At 42.1% G+C, this 26,828-nt stretch overlaps 1 protein-coding gene across 2 annotated transcripts in view; it reads left to right on the forward strand.

Moving 5' to 3' along the window:
- GEMIN8 (gem nuclear organelle associated protein 8) overlaps positions 1–24,289 on the forward strand; it is a 43,649-nt gene extending 19,360 nt beyond the window's left edge. For both annotated transcript variants that reach the window (XM_064475106.1, XM_064475115.1), the window contains exon 5: positions 22,263–24,289. In XM_064475106.1, the coding sequence (XP_064331176.1) occupies positions 22,263–22,513 (251 nt within the window). In that variant the 3' untranslated portion in view covers positions 22,514–24,289. The remainder of the gene's footprint in view (positions 1–22,262) is intronic.
- Positions 24,290–26,828: the final 2,539 nt, after the last annotated feature.

A 26,828-nucleotide genomic window follows, 5' to 3' on the forward strand; every position in this document is an offset into this window, starting at 1 on the left:
GGGAAGTACTAGCTGTGTCTTGCTTAGTCTCATTAGTTAAAGCTGCAAAGTGGGAGGCCTATATAAACAGGCAGAAAGCCTGAAACAGCTGTTCTCCTGAAGATTTCCCTTGCTGCCAAGAAGATGGTACACCCCGTGGCTCGAAGCAACCGAGTCGACGGGCGAGGCAGAGGAGGAACAAACTGTGGAGAAAAGAACCAGAACAATGAGGCGCAAGAGCAGCTATGGTCAAACTTCCCCAAGACTGGTAAAAGTGTACTTAAATTGGAAAAATTGACAGACACCCTTTTTCCTGGTATATCGTTAGTTTTATTATCGATAATAGCCCAAACAAATGGAAAAGGAAACCCTCATGAACCCATGAATTGGACAATAACAAACATACAATATCCAAATAAGCCAATCCAAGCACAAATTATGGAGGGGGGAACAGTTAGTTTCAATATAAGTTTGCGTTACTTAATCGATGAAGAAATGGATAAGAATTGCAAGCCAATTTATATATGCCCAGCATCGAACCCTGGTAAATCATACTGTAATCGTCCAGACCATTATTATTGTGCATACTGGGGATGCGAAACATGGGCCTCTGAATGGTCTGCATCTGGAGATCAAAATCTAGAAATCAAATGGTCACCACAAATATGTCAAAAGAGAAATTGGAGCTACACAGATAGTTACTATAATGGTACATGTAATCATAAAGATATTGGATGTACAGGCATTAATATAACCATAAAAGATCCTAGTCAGGACTTCTGGCTTGTAGGAAAATTTTGGGGAATTAGATATTACGAACAAGGTGTAGATAGAGGGGGTATTTTTCAAATTATGAAGAAACCGATGCCCCACGATCCTTTGCCAATAGGACCAAATCTGGTCCTGAATCCGCTCACTTCCTCTGAAGAAAAGATGGCCCCCGTAATTGTCATAACCCCTTCCTCAGGCTCTCCTTCGAAAACAACTAATGATGCTGTGACTGAATTCTCTTTATCCAGAGATCTAGAGTTGTCAGAACCCAAGGACCCCTTATGGAATCTAATGCAAGCCTCTTATCGTGCCCTTAATGAAAGCAAACCAAATTTAACTGAAGAATGCTGGTTATGTTATAATATTAGACCACCATATTTTGAGGCAGTTGGAAAACCAGGTATGATTCGATGGTCTAATGGTTTAAACCCACAAGAATGTCAATGGGATGACCAGAAGAATCATACGCAAGGAATTACTATTCAATTAGTAACGGGTCAGGGAAAATGTATAGGCACAGTGCCCGAAAAGTATCAGCCTTTGTGCAGCCGAACAGTCACTAACACCAATATAGAGAAACACAAAAATAAAAAGGACAAATGGGCTATCCCGACACCAGGAGCTAAATGGGTTTGTTCAGACATCGGAATAACGCCTTGCCTATCCTTGAACGTGTTTAATGAATCTCAGTTTTGCATACAGGTGATTATTGTTCCTCGCCTAATCTATCACACCTCTGAGGAGGTGCTACGCCACTTTGAAGGAAACCTGAATAGACAAAAACGAGAGCCAATTACGGCAGTAACCCTAGCTACACTGCTGATAGCGGGTGGAGTTGGAGCAAGTACAGGCATAGCCTCCCTGGTAAAAGGTCAGGAGTTGCAAAATTTGCAGATGGCTGTAGATGAGGATTTAGCAAAAATAGAGCAATCTATTCAAAATTTAGCCACTTCAGTAAAATCTTTATCAGAAGTGGTGCTGCAAAATAGGAGAGGATTAGACCTATTGTTCTTAAAGGAAGGAGGGTTATGCGTAGCTCTCAATGAAGAATGTTGTTCGTTTGCTGACCATACGGGAGTAGTCCAAGACACCATGTCTGAACTCCGGAAAAGGTTAGAACAACGTAAAAAAGATCGTGAAGCGGGCAAGTTATGGTATGAAAGCTGGTTTAATGTTTCACCTTGGCTAACCACTTTGTTGTCTGCTTTAGCAGGACCGCTTATTATGTTAATTCTGGGACTTATATTTGGACCTTGTATATTACGCTGTATTTTACATTTTATTAAAGAACGGTTTGACCCAGCTAAATTGCTTATTTTGACTACAAGGTCTGAAGCAAAATATAAGAGTGTATCTATTAATGAAGATGACGATTGTTGTGAATGCATTATGCCACATAAGAACTATGATTGTAATTGTGAGATATTACCTTGTGAGTGTTATGATAAATGTCGGAATTGTGGAAGAAGATTTGCCTGCAGTGCCGAAAATGAAAGTAGTGTCTAATAAACAATAATAGGATAAAAAGAAAAAGGGGGGATTGTGAGAAACTGAACTAAGGTATTGTTTATTAAGACTTATGTTAAGCTCGGTGTAAAGCATGCGAAGAATACCTCCCAGGCGTGCTTATGCAAGATAACCATCAGAGAGATAAGACAAGCAACCCCATATCACCAGGAAGCAGGAAACGACCCCCTAACAACTACTGAAGCATGTGAAAAGTACCTCCACTATCTCATTGAACATGGAAGTAAAGATGTATAAAGAGAGACTGTTTGAACTGCTCAGTACGGCAGTTGGCGGAGCGCAGACTCCCCTGCCGTCCAGCGCTGTATTTGCTCATATTCTACTTGCTACAATTAATAAAATTCTAATTGGATTATGATCCATTGTGGTCTCTATTTATGACAGCATGATTTAACACTTCAGCAGTGATACAGTTGTTAACAACCTCTTTTAAAACAAACTTTTTTTTCTCTTTGAATTCATGTCAAATTCTTGCTAGTTTTTATATTCATGTCATGTGTTGCAGTCAAGTTATGTGTTCCTGGAATGCCCTGAAGTAATTGTGAGCAGAGTTTTGCTGAGGCTGTATGAACTCAGAGATCTTAATGCACTACAGACTTATCTCATATTCTAGATATACCGTGCATTTAGTTAAGACCCCTTACAGACAGTTTTAATTTCTTATGTGTTCAGTTGTTTCTTCATAAGCAATGATAATTATCAAGTGATTCTGGGTTTTTAGGGGGTTTTGTTGTCAGGCTAGTCTATAGCTTTGGTTCTTTGTGTAGCTCGTAAACCTAATACACTGTGCTTCTTGGGGTTGTTTTTAGTTGCATTTAAAAGCCTTCCCTCTGGCTGCTGAAAAGCATAAAGTTATTTTTCTGGGTTACCATACCTGTCAAACCTAGGTAGTGTACTGAATTCTCCGGGCATCCTAGATGTAAAGGACAGAATACAGTAAATTGCCTTTTTATATTTGAAAGAATTAAAAGGACAAAAACTAGGAAAGGAAGATTCACAAGCCGAACAATTCAGTAAATTGGCTAATTGCACATATTTATTACACCTTTAAATTTAGCCTTTGAAGCATGTAGTTTGTCCTGATGCTGTTTTTCTTTGTTCCCTTTTTGAATATAAGAGAAAAATACTACTGTAATTGAGTGAATACAGCATTGCAAGTACATTGAGAACCATTCTGTAGTAGTCAACAGGCAATAAGACAGTGTCCTTTATTTAAAAAGAAAGAAAAGCAAAGTACCATCATGTCAGTTCATTACTGAACAATAATAGTCTGTCAATTGTTAATGCTATGACTAGGTTTTTACCATTAAAGCCTCTGTATTTACTACACATACCCTCCAGATTTTCAACAGGTGTAATCTCTGATGGGTAAAAAACTGGCTGGATAGCTGAGCCCAGACAGTGGTGGTGAATGGAGCTAAATCCACTTGGCAGCCAGTCATGGGCAGGGTTCCCCAGGGCTTAGGGCAAGGGCCAGTCTTGTTTAATATCTTTATCAATGATCTGGATGAGGGGAATGAGTGCACCCTCAGTAAGTTTGCAGATGACGCCGAGCTGGGTGGAAGTGTCAATCTGCTTGAGGGCAGGAAGGCTCTGCAGAGGGACCTGGACAGGATGCATCAATGGGCTGAGGCCAGTTGTATGAGGTTTAACAAAGCCAAGTCCCGGGTCCAGCGCTTGGGTCACAACAACCCCATGCAGCGCTACAGGCTTGGGGAAGAGCGGCTGGAAAGCTGCCCAGTGGAAAAGGACCTGGGGGTGCTGGTCGACAGCTGGCTGAACATGAGCCGGCAGTGTGCCCAGGTGGCCAAGAAGGCCAACAGCCTCCTGGCTTGTATCAGGAATAGTGCGGCCAGCAGGAGCAGGGAGGTGATCGTGCCCCTGTGCTCGGCACTGGTGAGGCCACACCTTGAATATTTTGTTCAGTTCTGGGCCCCTCAGTACAAGAAGGACGTCGAGGTGCTGGAGCGTGTCCAGAGAAGGGCAATGAAGCTGGTGAAGGGTCTGGAGAGCAGGTCTTGTGAGGAGAGACTGAGGGAACTGGGGTTGTGTAGCCTGGAGAAGAGGAGGCTGAGGGGAGACCTTATTGCTCTCTACAACTACCTGAAAGGAGGTTTTAGTGAGCCGGGGGTTGGTCTCTTCTCCCTAGTAACAAGTGATAGAACAAGAGGAAACTGCTTCAAGCTGCATCAGGGAGGTTTAGATTGGATGTTAGGAAAAATTTCTTTACTTTGAGAGTGGTCAGGCACTGGAAGAGGCTGCCCAGAGAGGTGGTGGAGTCACCATCCCTGGAGGTATTTAAAAGATACGTAGATGTGGCACTTCAGGGCATGGTTTAGGACACATGGTAGTGTTGGGTTGACGGTTGGACTTAATGATCCTAGAGGTCTTTTCCAACCAATATAATTCTATGATTCTATAAAAATAATATTGTTACAACTTAAATTTTTCATGCCAGATGGAAAACCTTTAAAAGAATTGAAAGGAAATGGTGAATGAACATTTTTGTTTTAAATCTGCAACTTGTAGGTTTTTTCCCTCTGGGTTTCTTTTTCTCTGAAAAATGATGGCGGCTACCGCCTCTTCTGTGAAGAGAGAATAATGGAATTTTCCATGTTTTGAAACTTGTTTGAATAATACCAAATCCATGAAGCATTTGATTTTGTTTAAGGCCTATGTGCTCTTTTGGAAAATTGACTTTGATGCATGTTTTTTGCCACCATGCTTTCCTTCATTCCTTCACTTTTGGTAAATGCTTCTCCCTGTTCTTTGTCTTTTTCTCCATCAGACTGTAGTTCAAATTCTTACTCTTGGTCACCAGCATCTTTTTTGTTTCTTCTTCTCTATCCTAGAACTGTGAAAGCAATGTGGATGCCTTATGAATATCTGCTCAACTTCCTTGGCTTTGTCAGCCTTGTTTTTGCATGAACTTTTACCACTGTCTTTAGAAGTTGAATTGCTTAGGTACCTGAGAAATGCCTGTGACATGAGAGCACTCTCTGCAATATGTATGGGTGCCTGAGAGATGTTTTGAAGCACGTTTTTTTGTGAACTGAAGGAGAAATATGCAAGGCTCTCCTTTTGTACCACATCTCTCCTCTTGATGATTGAACCTTTTATCCTAGAGCAGCAGAATCTCATCAAGTGCACACACGGTGTCCAGGGTGGAGTCTGTGTTGTTTGGTACTGGAAATCAACAGCTGAGGAAATGCCTCCTTACTAGTGAAATAAGGAAAAGTGCCACAATTTTCACCACCCTAACATTGAAAACTAATCTGTATTTGCAAAAATAGAGGGTCTGAATTGCATTGAGAGCAACATTTGGGCACAGTTTTACATGCTTTTCATAAGATACAAGGTTATCTTTGTATTAAGAGTATCAATTTGGGAACACGGCAGTTCCTAGAATATGAGTTAGTCAAGAAAACGTCCTTGGATCTCATACTAGAAACAGAATTTGAGCTTTGAAGAATCTATAGCTTTGCGATGTGGACCTATGTCTTTCCTATCAATCCAACACATTTTGCAATGAATGGATGTTATATTGTACAGGTGTACTTGCTGCTACAGGAATTAATGGAAGTGAGGCACTAGAAAGTAAGAGGTGCTGCTGAAGAAACGGTGTGCTTTCTGTATAACTGGACCAGATACATTCAGAAATGGATATCCTCTGCTGCATGCTCAGGAGAGTTGTGTGAAGGTTAATATATAGAACTGGAAAATATACATTAAGTCTTTTTATTTGTTATGTGCCTCCGGCTGAGACTCTTGGACAGTGTTGGCAGCCCCTGTAGGTACACAAGTACGCAAGGCCAGGCTTGTTTTGCTGCTAAGGGGTGCCCAGGTTTCAGCTCCTAGGTGGCATTGAGGATGCTGTGGACCACACTCCCATGTGTGCAGCCTGGACAGTTTAGTGGAGCTGGCGCCTGGAATGCTGCTGCCTGGTCTGCTAGTGGCTGTACTGGGCTCAGTTTTTTCTAAGCATGCTGTGGAGTACTGGTATTTGAGATACAGCAGGTTTGTAGCTAGGAGCGTGGGAAAAGAAGCTCAGTGGTCCAGTGTAACCGTAGTTTAGGCATTGCTTTTAGATGAATACCAATATGTCAGACACCTCTATTTCCTCTTACATTTGGAAAGGAAGAACGCCGTCTTCATATGAAAATATGTATTAAACTTTGGAAGCCTGTGTTTGAAATTGTCACCTTTTATTTGTCTGTCTAATGTGCACACTTATTATAGCGGAGATAGTGCGTACCTCAGGTGGCTTTTTGAGAGGTACAATTTATTCATGTTCATGTAAGGGATTTTGAGTACCTCAGCAGGAAGTAAGAAAAAGCCTCAAGTGGTAGAAGAATGAATCATATGATCTGACAAGAATTTTCATGCCAGACCTTTTGATTTGACAGTTAAGGTAGATGTCATCCATGTCATGACCAAAAGCCATCCTGTCAACGACATCTTTGCTGAACAAATATGGGATTTGAGTTACCGTTCTTCCAGAGAGCTATTGTCCCTAAGTTATTCATGAGTCAATAAGGGAATCATGGTAATCTTTTATTGTTGCTGTTTTTAGTAAATCAGTGCTGTGCTAAAATTCCTTCTGACTGGACTCATCTTAAGGATGTGAGAATTAAACATGCAGGACAGGAGCAAATCATTGCTCCTCTCAGCTGCCCTGTCCATCACCATCTGTGTGCTAGATCCGCTTTTGACAGCGGTTCCTTGACAGTTGCTGGTCTTGGATAGATCCTGTGGAAACAAGTCAGTAGCTTGCTGTGATGGATTAGCTATTGGAACTTTCTCTTTATGAACAAAATACACGCAGTAATTCAGTTTTAGGGCAGACAAACAGAGTGTCAATGCCTGTTTTGTGTCTGCCATTTCCAAGGCTTGAGGGCATTGCTGTGACATACCTGGCCCTTGGCAAAGCTTTGGCAAAGAACCACCAGGCAGACCCCAGGGCAGACGGGCCACTTGTGGAACAAGGAATCCCTCCCGGTCTTGTTGTAAGAGCAAAAATAGCTTTCAGAAGGCTGTTATGGAAGATTGTTTCATATGGGAGCAGTTTGGTGTGGGAAGATGCAGACACCGCTCTACACTGAGAACTGGTGCTGGTAATTTTTTGAGGGCAGGTCTGCCTGCTTGCTTATGCCATTAGTATCTGCAGCCGCTCTGAGTGGCTCATCTAGTCTTCTCTTCATTCTTTGTCTCTGCAGGGGAGCCTGTGAAAGCAGCTGTAGCTGCTGTGGAAAAGAGCAGGTAAGAGCAGGTGAGACCATGCTGACAGACACAGCTCTAGAGGAAAGTTGCATAAAAGCTGCTCTGGGCTAATCGCTTGTCTCAGGCAGTCTGTCTTCACAGTTTATGCAGTTTACCATTTCCCCTAAAATTCCTCAATTACCAGTTCCATCTAGGTGCCACATGCAATGTTTCTGAATCTCTAAATGATTTTACTTAAGAGAGAGCTCTGACTCAGTTCTGTGCTGATAAATCTGAATTCATCCGCCTTTAGTGTGATATTCTCAACCCTGTAAGTGGACACTGAGAGTGTGGGCTATGAATTAAGCATTTTCTAACAAAACATTTTTTGTATCTACCTGGAGGAACTGTTGCTTTACCAAGAATGCTTAAAGTTTCAGGGTGTACAGCACTGGAGTGGTTGTGAAAAGCATTGCCAAGGACCAAGGTGGAAATGGGTGTAATTATCTTCTGTGCTTTCTATGCTCTTTTATCTACAAAATCTACTGAGAACCTAAAACAGAGCATAACAGCAAAGTATCTCAAGTGTTACACGCTTTAGGTGTCTCTGTTATAAAGCAAACCTCTTGTACAGATTCACTTGGAGACACATAATTTACCTCTGCTAATTTTAATGGGGTGTGGTTAATGGTAAGACTTCAGAGGCACTATTTGCTTTTCAGAAGCTCTCGTTGTGCCTCAGTTTTGTCAGAAGCATCCAGATGGAATTCACATCCATCGTCGTTAGGGAAATGTGGGTGCTGTGGAGGCAGAAACTTGATAGTTCGGAGACTTCCATCTGCCTGGGTCTTTTCAAAACTCATTTCTTTGCATGCTCAAAATCAAGTGAGAGACTCGGACAGAGTCTGTTCGGCTACCCGTCTCAGACTTGGGTGGCCTTCACAGACTTCCATTATAACCTTAGACATGCTATTTGAGACATGCCATAGATCCATAGAAGCTTTCAGCATAGGTGGAATTTAGAAACAGATTTCCAAAATAATAATCTTTCTCTCCCAACCATGCCTTCAAGGAAGAAGGGAACTAGTAATTCATACCCAAAGGATGATGCATCTTAAACCCCAAGGTACAAGGGAATATTGTCACTGTTACCTTTTCCAGCAGCTGGGCTGAGCACCTGTGCCACCTTGTGATATGATCTCCTGAGAAGCCCATTCCAAGGAATCTAAAGCACCTCCTGCTCTAGGAATTTGTGCCTTTTTTTTTTTTTTTAATTTGGAGTTGTAATACAGGGGTGATAGCACTTCCCTGTCTTTCAGAAAAATATAGAAGGTTGATATGATAACGCACTGAGAAACAGTTGTGCTGCAGCCATAAGTAGTACTTAGTATGGATTGATCCAGCTGTTTATCCAGACCTGTGTATCCAGTTATCAGAGCTTCCCTCTGGTATTTTCAAGGACATGCATCTAAGTTGCCAAAACACTGATCTGCAGTACGTTAAGATCATAAAGGAAATGTAAGATGAAGAATAAATCTTAAATTGGTATTTGCACTGAAATTAGGTTTGTACTGAAATAAGTAATGTGGGTGTTATACTGTTGATTGTTATTGTTCACATTTAGCTGACTAAGAATCTCCTGGGCTTAATTTCATTTGTAGTTGCTGAAGTGGTGGTGGTTGCTCTAAAAGTCAGCTCTGTATTCACAGAAATCAGAGAAACTTTGCCAAGGAGTGTAGGTCTCCAAAGAGCATGCTGGGCCTCAATTTTGATATGGTTGTTCAAATACTAACAGGCCAATGCTGCTGTTGTCTCACTGCACAAGCCTTCAGAGCACCTTCAGTTCTAGGAGGTCTGAAATTTCTGATGTGGTTGCTAAGCAGAAAGAAGGGCTGGAAGACCTGCTTTAAAATTCATCAGTCATCTTTGCTTTGGGATTTTTGGCCACTGGTATGGTGGGAAGGAGGCTGAAAAATTGTAGAAGAGTCTAGACTATGGAGACTGCGTCATTGGTGGAGGAGGTGTTGAGATGGTAGATAGCAGAGCATCTGGCTGGCTTTGGAAGATTGCAGGAAGAAGTATCTGCCTTTTTTTCATTTCTCCATTTCTCAATAGGTAAAGCTGGTGATATGTAGTCACTTGCATTCTCTGCTTTTGTGTTCTTCCCTTGGTGTTAGTTGTTGTCTGATGGTTCTCCTCATGTAAAGTCTTCTCTTCAAGTCACTTGAACACTTCCTTCACTTGTGAATTGCCCCATCGAAGTGACAGAGGGGAGGCATGGAGCTCCCACTCGCTGAGAATTACAACTTAAGTTTTTGAAGGGCAGGATGCCAGCTGCCTTTTTGAAAGGAGGCAGTGCTCAGACTTCTACTCCAGCAACCAACTCTGGAATTACTTCTAGCATCAAACATTTCCTTTTTGCAGAAGGTATGATAGATGCACATCTGCAGGTTTTCTCTGGCATATTTTCCCAATGTTTTTTGTTGTCTTTTTAATATTGGGCATAGCAATTATTCTCATATACTTAAGTATATTTCATGTAATTTACTAGAATGCTGAAATGAGCAAGAGAAACTCAGAAGGTCAGAGGTAAACTAAGTTTCCAAAGCTACCCATCAGCCCTTTCTTTCACAAGTTGTGATATATTTTGCTGATTCCTTTAGTTTTACCCTTTTTCCAGATGGCTCTTTGAAAATGATTGGTCAGGCAGCACGCTGTAGTTTACTGACAGCGTGGAAAAATTTGTATTTCCTTGCTGAAATTAATTTTATCTGGATCAGAGATTGTTATTTAATTCTGCTTGTCTGCGGTAATACTAAGTTATGGACCAGCCAGTTAACTGAAAGGTCAGTTTGTAGCCTGAGTATGCTTCCTTTCAGGAGTACGCTTCCTTTCAGAAAATTAACAACATGGTTACAAGTTGCTCTCAAAAAAAAATTTCAAATGTTTTTTATAAAGTTGCAGATTTCCTTACATATGTACTGATTCGCTTTCTCATGTCATGCAATAAACCAAAGTCAAATTCAGCAGTGTGGTCTGTGGCTGGAGTCAGGAAAGACATTTCAATGTAAAGTTCTAATGTGCAAGTTTGATTTAGAAGACTGGTATAGGCTGCTTCCTCTTTTTTTTTTTTTTTTTTTTTGCCTGAAAGCACCAAGCTTTCAGTATTTAGCTGTCTGGCGCTCTGTACATGGAACACTTTCTTCCAAGTGCATGTGCTTAATTTCTATTCAGGGCACATGTAAAAAACAATTGTGAAACCCATGTTTCTTCAATGTGCTGGTTTGCTTTTAAAGAAGCACTTAGAAATTTGAACATTTCCTTGTTCAGTCTCCCGTGACTGTGCCATATATGTATGTGTATATATGGATATAGTTATATATAGATGTAAGTAATCCTTCTGTTTACTCTAGCACTGGTGTCTTTGGCGTCAGCATTGTTGCCATCAGCGACAGACTGGAGTTGTTTTGGGGGATGGGAGTGCAGAGTCAGCTGGTCTGTATTTAATCTTACTGCTATGGAGTTGATCCTTACTAGAGGCAGCTGCCAGTGCCTGATCCTGTACTAAATTCTGATCATTGGTCGGTCAGCAACTTCCTGGCAGTTTAATTCTGTCATGCAGCCTGGCCACCTTGGTGTCTCTGGTGATACAGACCCCTGGTTATGCTGGTCTCGTCTGTGTGTTTTCTATTCTAGATGCACCTATACCTGATCATGAATTACATGTAAAGCATTCAAATTTCTAGAGCAGCCTTTCACTTGAGGTTCCACTGGGCTAGCTGGTTGCTTCGTGTTTATGGTGTTTGATTGTTTCAGTTCATTTTCTGGTTGAGATAAGTATATCCCTTCTTAAGGGTTTCATTGTGGAAGGTAATAGAAGAAAATAGAAGACAGGTGATTTGTTGTTTAGCTGGGCAGTAACCAGTGTAGCCTACTGCTACTGTAAACATGGACATGAAGGCTTGTATTGTTTCCGTCTAGGATCTTTGGCAGTTTGTTTTGGAGACCACAAGAAAACCCTTACTGGTTTTTAATCCTATTTCTAAAACAGAAATCGGCTTCCTTATTCTCCAGTTAACTGTGTAACTTTCTGCCAGTTACTTAACCCACAGGTTTCAAAATAATGTGAGATAATTAATTCTTTAAAACTCTCTGTCAGGTAGGAAAGTATTAGATTCATTTTACAGACTCATTACAGTGAGGCATGTGGTTAATTAATTTGGGAGTGATACATACCACCCAGTAGCAAACCTGGAAGTGGAATGCCTTCGTTCTAACCTTACTTCCTGGATTTCTCTTTGTTTTGATTTCAAAGGTAGTTTCTCTCTGCTTATTGTCTTGATAAGTAATTTTGCTTCTCCAGGGCTTTCCTCTTTGAAATGTGTAGAAAATCTGTATTATGGTGAAAGAAGAGGTATCAAACTGAGTACTTCAGATTTGCAAAATCTTTTTGCTGTCTGCTTAGACAGACTGTTGCATCCACATCTTAAGGAGCACTCTCTCCCCTTAGTTTCCTGCTTTTACCAATACACTTTCAGTCGGTGCATCAGTGAACACGTCTCAGTGTCAAAGCCAGGTTAAGCAGTTTTTCTTCCTATCGATTCACTGCTGCACCAGCGCTGCCCTTCAGTTTAGCACATGTGGTGCCAAGACAGTGAACTGTACCAGGATTAAATATAACTTGTTGGAGTTGGGTGGGATTTTTTTTTTTTTCTTGGGATTCATTGTGTGGCCCCTTAGACAGTTGTAGCAGCATCCTTGAGGAGGCCTGGGAGCGGGAGCATGCAGCCAAGAGAGGAGGGGAGCAGAAACTTCATGAGCTGGTTTTGTAGCTGAGTCAAGAAAAAAGTCCATGGAACCATGGTTTCAGACTGCCACCGGCCTGCCAAGGAATCACATCTGTTCTTACTTCAAAGCCTGTAACAGAACATTTTCTTTTTTCTTGAGAGTATTGCATTGCTTGTAGATGTATGTGGTGAAATATTCAATTTCTTTTAACACATTCCCTCCTCAACTAGCAGATGGAAAACTTGTCAATGTAGATACTTGGAATTCTAATACCTTCAGCATTTTTTGCAGTTCTCTTTCATGGTGGTTGTGACTCTGATGACTGAGAGCTTGTCATTGCAGGCAATTATTCCCCCAAAAAGTTACTTTTATTCCAGATTAGTGTTTTCAGGCCAGCTACAGCATTTGATTCTTCTGCACAGATTAGACTGTGGTCATAATAAGATACGGGCTAGCTGTCTCCACTTCTCTTAAGATCAGGCTTGTCCTGTTAAAAATGAGAAGGAATAAGTTATATTGTGTCATCTGTAATCTTTTTGTTACGTTTTTTCAAGCACAAGGTTTTAAATTTGAGGAAAAGTTTAAACTTAAGTCTATTTTCCCGAAGCCAACTTCCAGCTAGAATGAGGCTGTTCGTTCCACTGTAAAATCATCACTCTCTTCTTTCAGTACGTTTCCACAATTCCTGTAAGTTGCTTAGTGTTCCAAAGTACTCTCCAGTAAGCAAGACCGTGCTGTTTTCAGCAGCCCGGAATATTTTATCTTTACAGATGTGGAGGTAAGTCACAGTTGTTTGTTTCTCACAGGCTCCCACTGATGGAAACTCCTGTTCTGCAAAGCTTTGCATTTGATAGAGTAGTGCTTGAGATGTCAGCCCTCTGGAAATCTAGAGCTCTTCAGAAATTAAACTCCTTGAATATCCTGTTTACAAATCCTCAGATTTAAATCCTTATTTTGTTGGAATTCCTTTAGGCAAAGATTTTGGTTTTCCCTGGTTCATGCAATTATGGGCATAATAAAATGTTCTGTTGCTGTCACTTCAGAAAAACTCATGTAAGTTTATGGTAAAGGTACTTAGTTTTTCTAGAGAGATGAAGAAGCTGACATTTTGCATTGAGAAGCCTGTGTGGGCAGAATATTTAACACAGCAGATAGGCTTGTGGGAAGTGGCATTCAAAGAGAGAACTAGGAGTTTTTAATCAGTAGAAATGGGTAGTGGTTTTAACTCTGTTAGTGTGGGCTGCTCAAGATCAGCTCAGGTAGCATTTAAGCCAAGAAGAGAAAGCTCAGAAAGTGCATATGCAGCAGTAACAGAAAATCATTCCTCATTTGAAATAAGCAGGCAAATATGTGAACAGGGATATAGGTTGGTCTGAAATCATAGAAAAGAAAAAAACAGATCAAGGCTGGGGAAAGTGCAATATTTCCTTGAAGAATAATGTACTAACTAAGCAAGAAACTGAAAGTCAGTAAAGGCTATTTGACACTTACGGGGAGCAAGTCTTTACTTTCTTGCCAGAACTACCATCGTGTGGGGCAGAGCCCAGGGGCATGGCAGGCTGCAGAGCGTGTGCCCCTAGAGGGCTGTGGAGAAGGCTGTCTGTGTAAGAAACGTCATCAGATTGCATAGTCACTGGCTACAGTGAGCTACGGGTTGGATGTATAAATATTAAGAGCTAAAATGGCACAAGAAAACACCCAGTGCTGGGTATGAATCTTACAGTGCCTTTGTTAAAAATCCAAACATAGATAATTACCCTCTCTACTTTTATCTCCTTTTAATGTTGAAAAGTCTCTTCATGGAGACTTCTCTACAAATAAGGGAATTTATTTGGGTTTTTGTTTTGAAGTTGTTTTTTACCTTGGGTATGGGGGTTTTTTGCCTCCCCCCTTTTTTTTTTTAATGAGAAAAGGATGAATTCCAGACAGGAATTTTTTTATTACTACTTAAGCTTCTCAAAGGATATTATAAAGAAAGAAGTGCAAAGTGGATCAAACTTACAGAAAATAGATAATATTTTCCTTTAATGAAATAAGAGAAACAAGACGTCTGAGTTTCTAAGGGCCTAAGGGGAAAAGAGCTTATGTCCTGAAGGGCTTAGGACATCATTTTGCTGAAAGTTTGTAAGAGGGTGTTTGTATGCATATGAAGCCCCAAGTGTAGTGACTAGCTAAGATACTGGTTACTGTTTATCCTGCTTTTGGCAGTCCCTGAGAATGGAGGTAGTTGTCTACATTTGTTCACTTTTCTTTTCAGCTAGTATACCCCAGATTAGAAGTCATCCATAAAAGGTGGGAAAAGTGGCGGGGGGGAGGGGAACAACAACAACCCAAAACTTTCTTTCAAAATGCCTGGAATAACTGGTGATGTCCCAGGATGCAGTATCAGTTCAGTAGAGATCTCAGTATTCCTTAAATATTGAAGAAAAAAGGCTATTTACTGTGTTTAGAAAAAGATGTCTCAACTGGTTTTGGCCAGATAATGATGACTTCCCAGCAGAACTGGACTTCAGTAGGAATAAGTTACTTCTGAAAAGAGCTTCACGAGAGGAAGAACGTCTTTGGGAAGAAATGGAACTGACCAGTTAGGAAAATGTCAGCAATGCTTTTCCTTTGTGCAGGAACCAACCACCACTGCAGCTGCCTGCCTGCCTTGTGAGCATTTGCAGAATACTGTTCCATGGTTGGGGGAAGCTTGACAGTAGTCAAAGAATGCAGTAAAAAAGAGCACGTTTATTTTAGTCTGTGTGAAGTGGAAGGAGGAACTACTTAGAATTGTGTGAAAATTATTTGTTTCACATTTATAACTTGGCAGCACAATGACCGATGAATTTGAAGTGTGAAACTCTGTTTTGAGAATGAGCTGGGGACTTCATTGCTGCAGGCTGAGAATTAGTGTTTTGATAAACGTCGATACCTAATTCATGAATGAATATTTGCTGCTTGCTTCAGAGAAATTCTGGTTGCCTCTATAGGTTTAGGATTATGGACAGTTTATAGTTTTGTTTGTTTTTTCCATTGTTAGATGTTTGTTGTCATCTTTTTGATGAAGAGGTAGTTGCTCATATAGCTCCAGTTGCATTGCTTTATATTGCTTTTAGAGTAAATTTTGAGCTAATGGAAAGAACCCAGACTCCTGGAAAGAACAGTTCTACGTCACAGCCCCTGCCCCACCAAAGAAAGTTTAGTGGGCTTCTCAGCAAGACATAACTTTCTCTGCTGTCATCTTGTATCTTGTATCTGTGTTTGGCTGGCAATACTGCTTTTGAAAAAGCAGTAGTTTACATATCTGTTTACATACCCATTTATGTACCTTATGTAAGGAGAACCTTGAATGTATAGAAGTCAACTATGGCAATTGTGGAAGCCCTCTCAACAGCCTCTGGGTCAAGATCAGAGGGGTAGTCTCCATGGAGAATCATAGAGTAGGCATCTGCTACCCACCTCCAAACCAAGATGATAAGGCCAACGAAGCAATATTTGGGTCACTTAAGCAAGGTTTGCATCAACAGAACCTGTTTCTTATGGGTGACTTCAACTTCACAGACATTTGTTGGATGAACAATACAGCAGCTCACATGTCATCCATCAAGTTCCAGGAATGCACAGAGGACTGTTTCCTCATACAAATGTTAGATGTGCCAACCAGGAGTGAGGCACTACTGGACTTGCTACTTAAACCAAGAAAACCTGCTTTGTAATATCTTGGTTAGTGATAGCCTTGGCTGCAGTGATCACAATATTGTGGAGTTCGGGATCCTGCTGAGTGTGCTGAAGGTTAGTACTAAGACAAAGGTTTTAGATTTTAGAAGAGCTCAGTTGGGAGGGATTTCATGGGAAGCTCCCCTGGAGGATAAAGGAGCTAGTGAGTGCTGGAGTTTTTCAAAAACACTCTCCTGGAAGCACAAAAACAGTTTATCCCCTTTAAAGGTAAGGGAAGTAGGCAGAGCAAGAGACCCCCTTGGCTTCTCTGCAAGCTTCTGAGTCTGCTCAAAACCAAAAGAGTACCAGAGATGGAAAAGCAAATGAAAACCCATTGAGAAGTACAAGGGCATTGCCAGGGTGTGCAGAGATGCAGTTAGAAAAGCCAAAGCTCAGCTCAAATTGAAATTGGCCAGAAATGTCAAAAACTGCAAGTAAGGATTCTTCAGGTACATAAAAAACAAGCAGAATCAGAAGGAAAATATTGGCCCACGGTTAAACAGGAGAGGTGAATTAGTCACCAACAGTGGTGAAAAGGCAGAGATTCTGTGCTGGTTTTGGCTGAGAAGGGGTTAATTCTCCTCACCATTGGAGGTCGGCTGACTTTCCAGCTTCCAGCGCTCTGCCACATGTGGGGGGCTGGGAGGGGCGGGGCCGTGGTGGGGGCGGCTGACCCTGACTGGCCAATGGCAGGTTCATTCCATACCACGTGACACCATGACCAGTATATGGAGGGGGGGCAGGTTGCAGCTCGGGAGCGGCGCGACGTCGGGTCGGCGGGCAGCGAGCGGCTGCGGTGCCTGCGGTTGGTTTCGGCGGTTCGTTCCCCTCCCCCTCCCTTCCCCTCCCCCGGGGCTTTGCGCCTCTCGTTGTTCTCCTTTACATTGCATTTCTGTCTTTGTTTCTTTTAATTTTAATTATTAAACTGTTCTTATCCCAACCCACGAGCGTTACCCTTCTGATTCCCTCCCCCATCTACCGGTGGGGGAGTGAGTGAGCGACTGTGTGGGGCTGAGATGCCGGCTAAACCACGACAGGTTCTCAACACTTTCTTCACCTCTGTCTTTACCAGCACTGTTGGGAATAAAAATCCAGGTTGATGCAAACCAGACCCATGGTCAGTGAAGGAAGAGTTGATATGTGAACTATTACAGGAGCTTCACCCCTGCAAATTGATGGGCCCTGACGTTATCCACCCGAGGGTGTTGAGAGAGCTGGCTGATTGTTGCAAGGCCAGTCTCCATAATCTTTGAGAAGTCACGGAGATCAGGGGACATCCCAGAAGACTTGAAGAAGGCTAATGTCACTCCCATCTACAAGAAGGGCTTAAAGGAGGATCCAGGAAATTATAGGCACATCAGTGTTACTTCAGTCCCTGGGGCAGTTATGGAACAAATCTTCCTGGGGGCTGTCACAAGTCAAATGAAGAACATGATTTGGAAATGCCAGCACAGATTCACCGAGGGGAAATTGTGCTTGACAAACCTGATCGCCTTCTACGACAAAGTAACTTGCTTGGTTGATGGGACAAGCAGTGGGCATTGTCTGCCTGGATTTCTCCAAGGCTTTCAGTATGGTTTCCCACAGCCTCCTCCTAGAGAAATTGATGCGCTACGGTCTAGGGAAGTGGTCTGTGCAGTGGGTGGGGAACTGGCTGACTGGCCGCACCCAGAAGATGGTAGTAAAAAGCTCCTTTTCAAACTGGCAACCTGTCACAAGTGGGGTCTGTCACAAATAAAACCTTGTGGATCCTGCCAACTACGCCAAATTGTTACAAATACAGACTTGTTAGGCGGCTTTGGTTAGCAATATAAGATTTATTAATATTTTTGAGATAGATCACAGTATTACATTGTATAAATCTTAACAGCATCAGCCAATTTAAAACAACAATTTGATGGAATTTTTTACAGTCAACATAGTGACTTAAAGATTCAAGAATGGCACGGTTCACTCTACTTACATAAAAGTGCATAAAGGAAAATTCAGCTATACTCAACTTAGAATGATTCACAGGGGATCATGGATGCAGGGGGTAAGGAGGACCCTCCCGTTCAGTCATGAGGTTCAGAATAGAACTCCTTGCTTTCTGAACTCCTTCCAGAGAGAAGTCTAGGTGCAGCTAGGTCCCATCTTAGTCTTGAAGTTGGTCAATGGTTTATGTGAATATATATGTATATGTAGTCAAATTGCACACACCCCCCGAGGTTAACCTGTGATTAAAATTTCCCTTTTTGTGAGTTTCATTAATTACTTTATTATGCTGGAATTTATCAACTCATGGCCAGTGAACCTTGCAAAATTGTCAATGAGCGATCTTTCAACCCTCACAAAAACTACCCTGAGAGGCATCCCAGCCTCTCAGATGCCTCAGATGGGGAGATACAGGGTCACACAACACGCTGCAGTCCCGGAGAGCATAAAGGGTCTCCCTTGGCATCCAAGTCATTATGACCAAGATAACAGCAACATAGGGCTTATCCTCAGATCTCAGGGTGGTCCTGATGTACCATTCAGGCAGCAGATAGCCCAGGTGTGGACAGAGATTGCCTCACACCCGAATTGTTATGGCCAAGATGACAGCACAATAGAGTTTATCCTGGGATCGGGGGGGGGGGGGGGGGGGGGGGGGGGGGGGGCGGCTGTACCACCACAGGGTCCACCAGGGATTGTACCCTGATGAAGTTTGCTGATGATACCAGACTGGGTGGGGAAGTGGAAGTGGACAGTTCAGAAGGGAGAGCCACCCTTCAGGAAGAACCGGCTAGGCTGGAAGAGTAGGTTAGTAAGGTCTTACACCTGGGAAAACAGTCCAGGAGTGCAGCCCAGGCTGGGATCTATCTGGCTGGAGACCAGCTCTGTGGAAAGGGACCCAGGGGTCCTGGTGGACAAGAAGTTCAATATGAGTGAACAGCGTGCAGCTGTGGCAAAGCAAGGCAACAGGGTGCTTAGTTGCATCAACAAGGGCATCACCAGCAGAGGTAAAGAAATCATTATTGTACTCTACTCAGCGCTTGTCAGGCCACACCTGGAGTACTGTGTTCAGTTTTGGTCCCCACTATGCAAAAAAGAAGTGGACAGGCTGGAGAAGGACCACAGACATGATCAATGTACTGGGAAGCCTGCCATATGGGGAAAGGCTGAGAGAACTGGGTTTGTTAAGCCTTCTTTTCTCAAGGCTGAGGGGACACCTTATCACCATGTAAGGGAGGCTACAAAGAAGACAAAGACACCATTTTTATAAGGAGTCACATAGAAAAGATGAGGGTAATAGGTGCAAGTTATTCCTGGGGAGATTCTGACTGGACACAAGAGGAAAATTTTTCACAGTGAGAACAACCAGCCATTGGAATAACCTCCCCAGGGAAGTGGTGGATTCCCCAACATTGGACATTTTCAAGATTCAGCTGGACAGGGTGCTGGACCATCTTGACTAGGCTGTGCTTTTGCCAAGAAAGGTTGTACCAGATGATCCTTAAGGTCCCTTCCAACCTGGTCCTATGATTTATTTCCATGGCTTCTCTCTCCTTGATTGTCCATGACAGCAAATAGTGCTGTCACTGACAGCGGAGTTTGTCATCGAGGTATCTCTTCGCAAACTTGACACTGCAACATATTCCACCCAGCTACAGTGCTACTACCAGCAACAGCTGCCATGTTCTATGTTCAAATACAGCCTTTAGTACAAAAAACTCTGTGTCCCTGCAGCAAATTTCTGTCCCCAGGCTCTGCCTGGACTCTAGACCTGATTTACGTGTCTGAGACTCTCTAATAGAGTCACTCTGGGTATTTTTTAACCAGTAGCTATGGAATAGTAAAAGTCAGGTTGAAAAGTTAAGTGGACTACAGCTGATTACTGTAAAGGAAAACATATACTCCAGCCGTTGGTTAGGTAATTTTGAGAATGGAATTTAAATTGGTATTATTATTTTGATTGTTAGCATTAGGTTCTGCAGGTTTATGAACTACTCTGTGCTACAAAATGGAGACTGATGCACACTAAACTCTAATCCACTCATCCATCAAAAAGCTTCTGCTAAAGACCCATTTAATTTCCAAACAGAAGAATTCATTATCTCTCTCCAGATAAATTAATTTTTCTTAAGTGTTATTGTGTGCAATGAGCTATCAGAGAGCATTCTACAGCAAGCAAGCGAGGAAGCAGCTGTCTCTAGCATGCAGCGATGGCACTAATGAACAGAAATTTTCCATGGGTGATACAGAAGAACAAGGAATTATCTTTGTGGCACAAGAGAATCAACCAATAGGGGTTTGATTCATTGTCCTGGCAGAGTTTTGCTGTGTAACCTACAGTGGGAGACACTGGTTTTCCAGCATAGATCTTTGTTTTCTGTCATAGACTATTTAGTGTAATTTGCATCAAGTTCATGCTTGAAAGCATGTTACCTAGTTGCGGGCAGTCTGGTGTCCCAGTGAGTTTGTCTCAACAGGATGCAAGTGACCTGTGTAGTCCCAGCCTTAGTGCTGTAGCCTGTCCTCATAGTGCTGGGCCCTCTGGAGGCAGTGTTAGTTCTTTTAATTCAGACCTTCTGGTTGGAGTGGCCTGACACCAAATAAATCTGACTCTTCCAAAAACGCATATGGACTTGAATGTATGTTTCCTCATGAATTCTGGCAGCGCAGCACACTTCGGGGTGTGCCCTTAAAGCAAAATTAGAGAAAGTGAAATGTCCCTCTGGAATAGCTTTCTAATAGCCCCTCAAGCACTCCCGCCCTTCAAACTACCAACACAAAACTGAGGATGGTGTTTGAAATGATGAGACAAAAGCTTTCTGTGTCCCTGTCATACAAACAGATGCCAGAATTGAAGTTTCTGATTTTGCTGTTTAAAATATTTATTTTCTGTGAATGAGGTATAGGGGATAATTAGTTTAGTAAGGCTGACAGACAGTTGGCTGCTCTGTACAGTACTTTGCAGTGTAAAAATAAACTGCAGATGTTTGACACAGATTTGGCAGGATACTTAACATCGGGTTAGGGTTTGCAGATGTCATATGTTTTGTGAAAGCTAAATCTCTGTCTTAGGGGAAGGAGGGAAGAGGTACATGGCACCAGACACTGAGAAGCATGTCCTGTATGTGACTAATGCATCCTGACCTGTGGACACGCTGTCCTTTTTGATGTTTTTATTAAAAAACAAAACAAAACAAATAAGTGCTCTTAGTATTAGTGAACTGTTTCTGTGACGCAGTTTTGAGAACCGTCATTTGTTAATGGTAGGTGAAGGAGTTCAACAACTGCCAGATAATTTTCTTCATCTACTAGAAATGTCCCCATAAGAGGGGAATCTTGTATAGCACTTTACTATTTTAACTGCATAGAGCATTATTATCCTTCAGAGCAGCACCCAGGAAGTGGAGGTATGTTTGGGCATGAAAAATCAAGTTCTTGCTTCCACATTGGGCTTACCGAAGAGGATTTTTGATGACAAATTGGTCCAAATGTTTCACCTCTCTGAACTGTTTTAAATCCTCTCTAAGAGATGTGGCTGGCGCAGGGATCTATGTTGGGTGCTGTTCTGTTTAGTCTTTAAAGCAATAGCAGTAAGGCTGTCAGTGTTATACTTTGCAAGTCTTGAGAAATGGATGAGGTTGGCTAGTTTATCCAAACACAGTGCTTACAGCTGTGTTTCATTGGATGCACTTGATGGCAGACGCTTACATGACAGACCTGTTCGTTTTCACAGAGTAATAACTGATTACATTTTCTCTTGGCTATGGTTCATAGCCAAGTTGCATTGTCCTGTGCATTGTTTCCTTATCTCAGCTGCTAAGTCAGTACTTGGGAAAGCAACTCTCCTGGGTTGCGTTTGGCTGGATTTTGGTGGTTTGTGGGGTTTTTTCTTCTTTGTGGGGGGGTGTTCTTTGTGGTAGTGGTGTTCTGGGTTTTTGGAGTTTTTTTTATTTTTCTTTTCAGGGCATGTGTATGTTGGGGAGAAATGAAGCAATGCTGATTTTTACTAGCTATTACTAATACAGAAGGTTTCTGTAGTTTTAGGATTCAATTCCAGGATTTTCTTCCCTTCTCCTCACTTCTTCCAGCCTGGCTTTATCATGCTGCTTAGTAGGAATTTGTAATTGTGCATAATGAGCACAGCAGGATAAGTAATATGCGGTTTGTTTTGCAAGTTGCAGAAGTTGGCTGTGCTCTAGAACATGTGGATCTCGGCCCTGTAGACCCAGCACAAATTTGAATGTGTAATATTTAAAAGTTAAAATAAAATGTGATTGGTTGATAGCTCAGTAATTTACATCTCTTGTGGTTTATTTGTCTAGGGAGACAGCAGCAGCTGGAAGCTGAGGACCAGTACGTGGAGGCTGATCAAGACCTTCACAAAAGGATGGAGCGTTCTGTGCAGCCACCTGCGGAAAGACCTGGGGAGAGGCGAATAGCAGAAATGAAGAAACTGTATGGTGCTGAAGCTGCCAAAATTCAGGCAATGGAGGCTGCCATGCAGCTTATCTTTGATAGAAACTGTGACAAAAAGCAGCCAAAATATTGGCCCATTATTCCCCTTAAGCTGTGAGTACCTGGACTGTACTCTGACCTGGCACAGAGCTGTAGGGATGGGTGCCTCAATCAGGTTGTGCTGCTGAAAGAACAAACTGCAAATTTTTATTTTGGTTGGGCTTTGGAGCAGAGGCTGGCATGGGCAGCGCATTCCTTTGCCCTGTGTTCCTTTTACACTGTCGTTCAGTGATGGTCACAGTCCATTCTACCTACAAATAGTTGTCATATAGTAATAGGAGGGACATTAATACCAAACCTGTCTGAAGTCATAGTTTCACTCATTTGATACCTGCCTGCCTTGACCATGCTTGCAATAAACATAACAATGTCTATACCCAGTGAACTGGAAAGACTTAAAGCGATGTGCAAAAGGAAAAGACTATACAAACTGGCTGCTCTTCCCATTTACAAAATCGAGTAGTCCCATTTTTCTGTCTTATTTAATGTAGTAGCATTTGGATCCTGTTTAACACAGCACAGCTTGAAGTGTTATGTCTGCTAATCCTGGATTTTTTTGAGAACCAGGAGCCCACTGGCCAAGATACAACATATCAAATTACTGTAGCCCAGCCATTTGAATTCTTTTTCAAAGGTTTGTAATAAAGCAGGAAGTTTTTCTTCCAGAGTGATACTCTGGATTGTCTGGCAAGAATTCGACTCTAAAGCAAACTTATATAGAAAAATGTTTTATTGAAGGGGGTGGGAGGAGTGGGGGTGAGGCCTGATATGGTCCTGTTAGAGATCCATTTAGCAGAAAAGAAACTTAAGAGGACAAAGCACTCTTGGGGCCAGTGCCTATAGTGATTTTTGCCATTCTAATAAAAAGCATCTAATTGGTTTGAAGCTTTAAAGATGTACCCTTAGTCTGTCAAACTAATACATCTGTACGCTCCATGTGGAGGTGTGGAAGCCAAGTAGCCCTGAGGACTACATTTATTTTAGGTGCAGCTTTCCAATGCTCACCTGCATATTGTACACACAAAGCTTAAACACAGGCAAGCTAGATGTGCTGCTGTGTGTACTCATCCATTTGCACAGGCTGTACAGCTCCGCTTCTGTCACTCTTTTGGTCAGTTGTGCTTGCACCACTAATAGCTGACCAGGCAGAGTGAGGCACACAAGTGGTCTGCATAAGAGGCAGAATTGGCCCCTCCATACTGGTGACTCCTTAGAAAATGGTACCCTGAACACTTTAAAGGACTTCTGTGAAGCACTGCTGCTACATATCATTGTGTGCAGAAGGGCTGTAGTTAGCATTAAGCAGCATTTCCATGCCAGGGCAAAGGAACTTTATGCTGTTTTAATTGTGACAAATATTCATGTGCTTTTCTGGCAACAGAGGGAAGGTCACATAAAATTCTAACTTCAGTTCATGCCCACTGTGTGTGGTGCATTGCTGTAGCATGTGGGGTTTGTAATACACACCAGCAGTTGCTGTGCCCTCTGCAGCAGCCAGCTGCACCAAAGCAAGCCTGAGGTGCAGTTTGGAATATCTTTGGTTCTACTAGTATTTACTGTGTTTTTTCAAAGCAGCATTTATATTTCAGTTCCACCTCCTTCACTTTAGATGCGATGAGATGGAGGTAAATTGAACACTGAAATTAAAAGCCCCCAGTCTCCAAGACTTTACGACTGGTGTGATTAATCTGAAAAATTTGTGTGAGACAGGAGAGGAAAAAGGGTTATGAACAGTCCACATTTGTCTTCAATCTTGGTTTTGGCAGGTTTTGTCAGAAATTTGGTGGTTTGTTTGGGTTTCCTTTTGTTGACCAAATAAAGTCTCTTCGTAACACCTTGTAATTTTTTTTTTTTAATAAAGAAACCTCCATACTTCAGCACTCCAGTTCTCAGATGCTAAAGCTTTCTTTTAGCTGCTGTATTTTTTAAGGAAGGTTGAACTTAGAACAAGGACAGTTTTAGCATATTGAGAAGCACAAAGAGCGTTGACAGGACTTACACAGGAATGTCAGTCAACACCACACACGCATGGTATGGTACAAAATGAATAGGAAGGCTGTTGCAAACGCTGGGGGAAAACCCTGTCCCAGATTAATGTTCATAGATATCTCTGTTCCTTTCTGAAATGTTTCCAGTGTGGTGATGGTGTCTCCCCTCTGCAGTTCAGTACAGAGAAAGAAAGGATGGGTAGGACTGGGCTGTTCTTATTTTTCAATGCAATTCCCAGTTCTTGCGGTGGTTGTTTCTGCATCCAGCTGGTTCTGCTAGCAGAAGCAGAAATTCTGGTCTCCAAAAGTATTTGGAGAGAACTCATACAAGACAAACATTGAATTCCTTTCCTACTTCAGATAAAACATAGAAAAAATTCCCTTGCCTTTGGTTCTTTTAACTATTTCTAAGAGGGCTTAATATGCTTCATGAGGTTGGAAGTAGGGAGAACTGGGTGAAATGTTCCCTAGGAACTATGTATTAAGGCCTGAAAGGGAGGAATACGCTACCGCAGAATTAGAGTTGCTTCAAATAATCTCTTTACTGCTATTGAATTTCAGGGAATGGGCTGTTGCTGGTGGTTGGCCGGGTGTCCCATTTTGCTGGTAGTTCAGTGGAACTTAGAGATTTTTGTGTTGTGGTTCTTTTACTCCATCTCCAGTGGCATTTTACATTTGTATGATATATCTCACATAAAAACGTGATCATGGAAGCAGTGCAATTGCAACTCAAAAATGCCTGTTCAGTCAGAATGTCTGTAACATTCACCTTTCTTGCACGAAGGCATTATGCTGCAATCCTCAGTCATGGCACCATGTGCACCTTCCCCCCCCCCGCCCCCAATACAATGTTATGCCTGTGATGCTGCGGACTCGATTCTTCCTTGTCCAGAATGTTGCACCATCGCTTTCAGTTATGCCAACAGCTTGTACAGTCCTGCCCAAAGGGAATTCTTCACTTGGTGGTGGTGCTGTTTCTCATGAGCTTTTCCCAGCTCCAGCAGAAGGAATTACACCTTGAAGTCACAAGTACAAGTTGTCATACAAACAATTAGTCTTAATTTCAGAAACTGGTTTCCTTATCTGCTACATGCAAAAATGCAAACCAGCCTCATCTTCAGCAGAAGAGTTTTTGATTGGTTGAAGATTCTTCGAAGATTGGAGAAAAATAGTAATAGGTCTTTTGTATTGAAAACATTCTTAAAAGAAATTTTAAAAAGCCTTGTGGCACAGTATGCCAGAAATGAAGCGATGACCTCTATGTTTCCTACTGAAAGAAAAACTGCTTACTCTTATGCATTGGTGACATTGTCAAGAACTCTCGTCCTTTTAGAATTATTTCCCCATAAAGCAGCTAATGGTTTAGTATCCCTGTGCATACAGGCAAACTGAGATTAAACAGTTTTGATGAGCATAACTTCTAATCAACCTTACTGGCAAGTATTCATCCTCTCTGATGGCAGTGGCTAGCTGCAAACATCTCATACTTAGAAGAAGCTTTAATAAAAAGCAACTTAAATTTCCATAACAGCCTTTGTGAAGGATAAATGCATATATGATCCATATGGATTTGTTCACTCGTGTCTTTTTTCTTTGCAAAGGCTTCTCTCTCAGTCATGATATGAAATATTTTTCAACTATTTGCATCTTTAGCTATTGTTGTGTTAATAGGGGTCCAGCTCATTGAATAGAAGTTGAGAAAAGCAAGACACTTGGATTCAGCTGCTTAAATTTGGATTTTCAAATATGATTTTTGGCATGCTGGCCTGAATATTTTGGCTGAAAGAATTACAGAGGGTCTAAGACTATTGCCCAAAATGTGAAATACAGTCTGTCAAAAGGAAACATTCAGGGCCCTGTCTTCCTTTTGGTTTCTTAAAATGCTAAGTTACTGGGGAATATACTATTTGATAAATGATATGTTCATGCTGTGGCAAGATTCTGTCTTCATGTTTGCGTACTAATTCATCAATCGTCTGCCCTGTCTAACCTGCTTTGTTGTATCCTGTGGTCCTGCCTGGGTAATCCAAAGGAAAGAAATTCTCATAGGCTTTCTTCTAGGTAGAATTGCAGCCTGTGAGGGAGTCTCAGCCGCTCCTGAAGGGTGGTTTCAGCTGGAGTATGAAGTTCAAGGCCTCACTTCCCTTCATATATTCCTACACAGCTGGAATTGCTGAGCTGGTACGCAGGGGCATGTGCAGTGGAGCTCTGGGTAGATGACAGACCGTGACATTGCTATTGGGGTAGTCTCTTGGAGACCTGGCTGTTGTAGCGGAAGAATTGCTTGGACTCAGTCCATTCTTTGAAGTAGGTGAGCACACACGCATCAGCCTCAACTATCAATTTCAGCAGGGCAGGAGCAGTGCAGCAGTCTCGCTTGACCAA

Source organism: Phalacrocorax carbo, chromosome 1 (genome assembly GCF_963921805.1).
Source record: "Phalacrocorax carbo chromosome 1, bPhaCar2.1, whole genome shotgun sequence".
NCBI classification, from domain to species: Eukaryota; Metazoa; Chordata; class Aves; order Suliformes; family Phalacrocoracidae; genus Phalacrocorax; species Phalacrocorax carbo.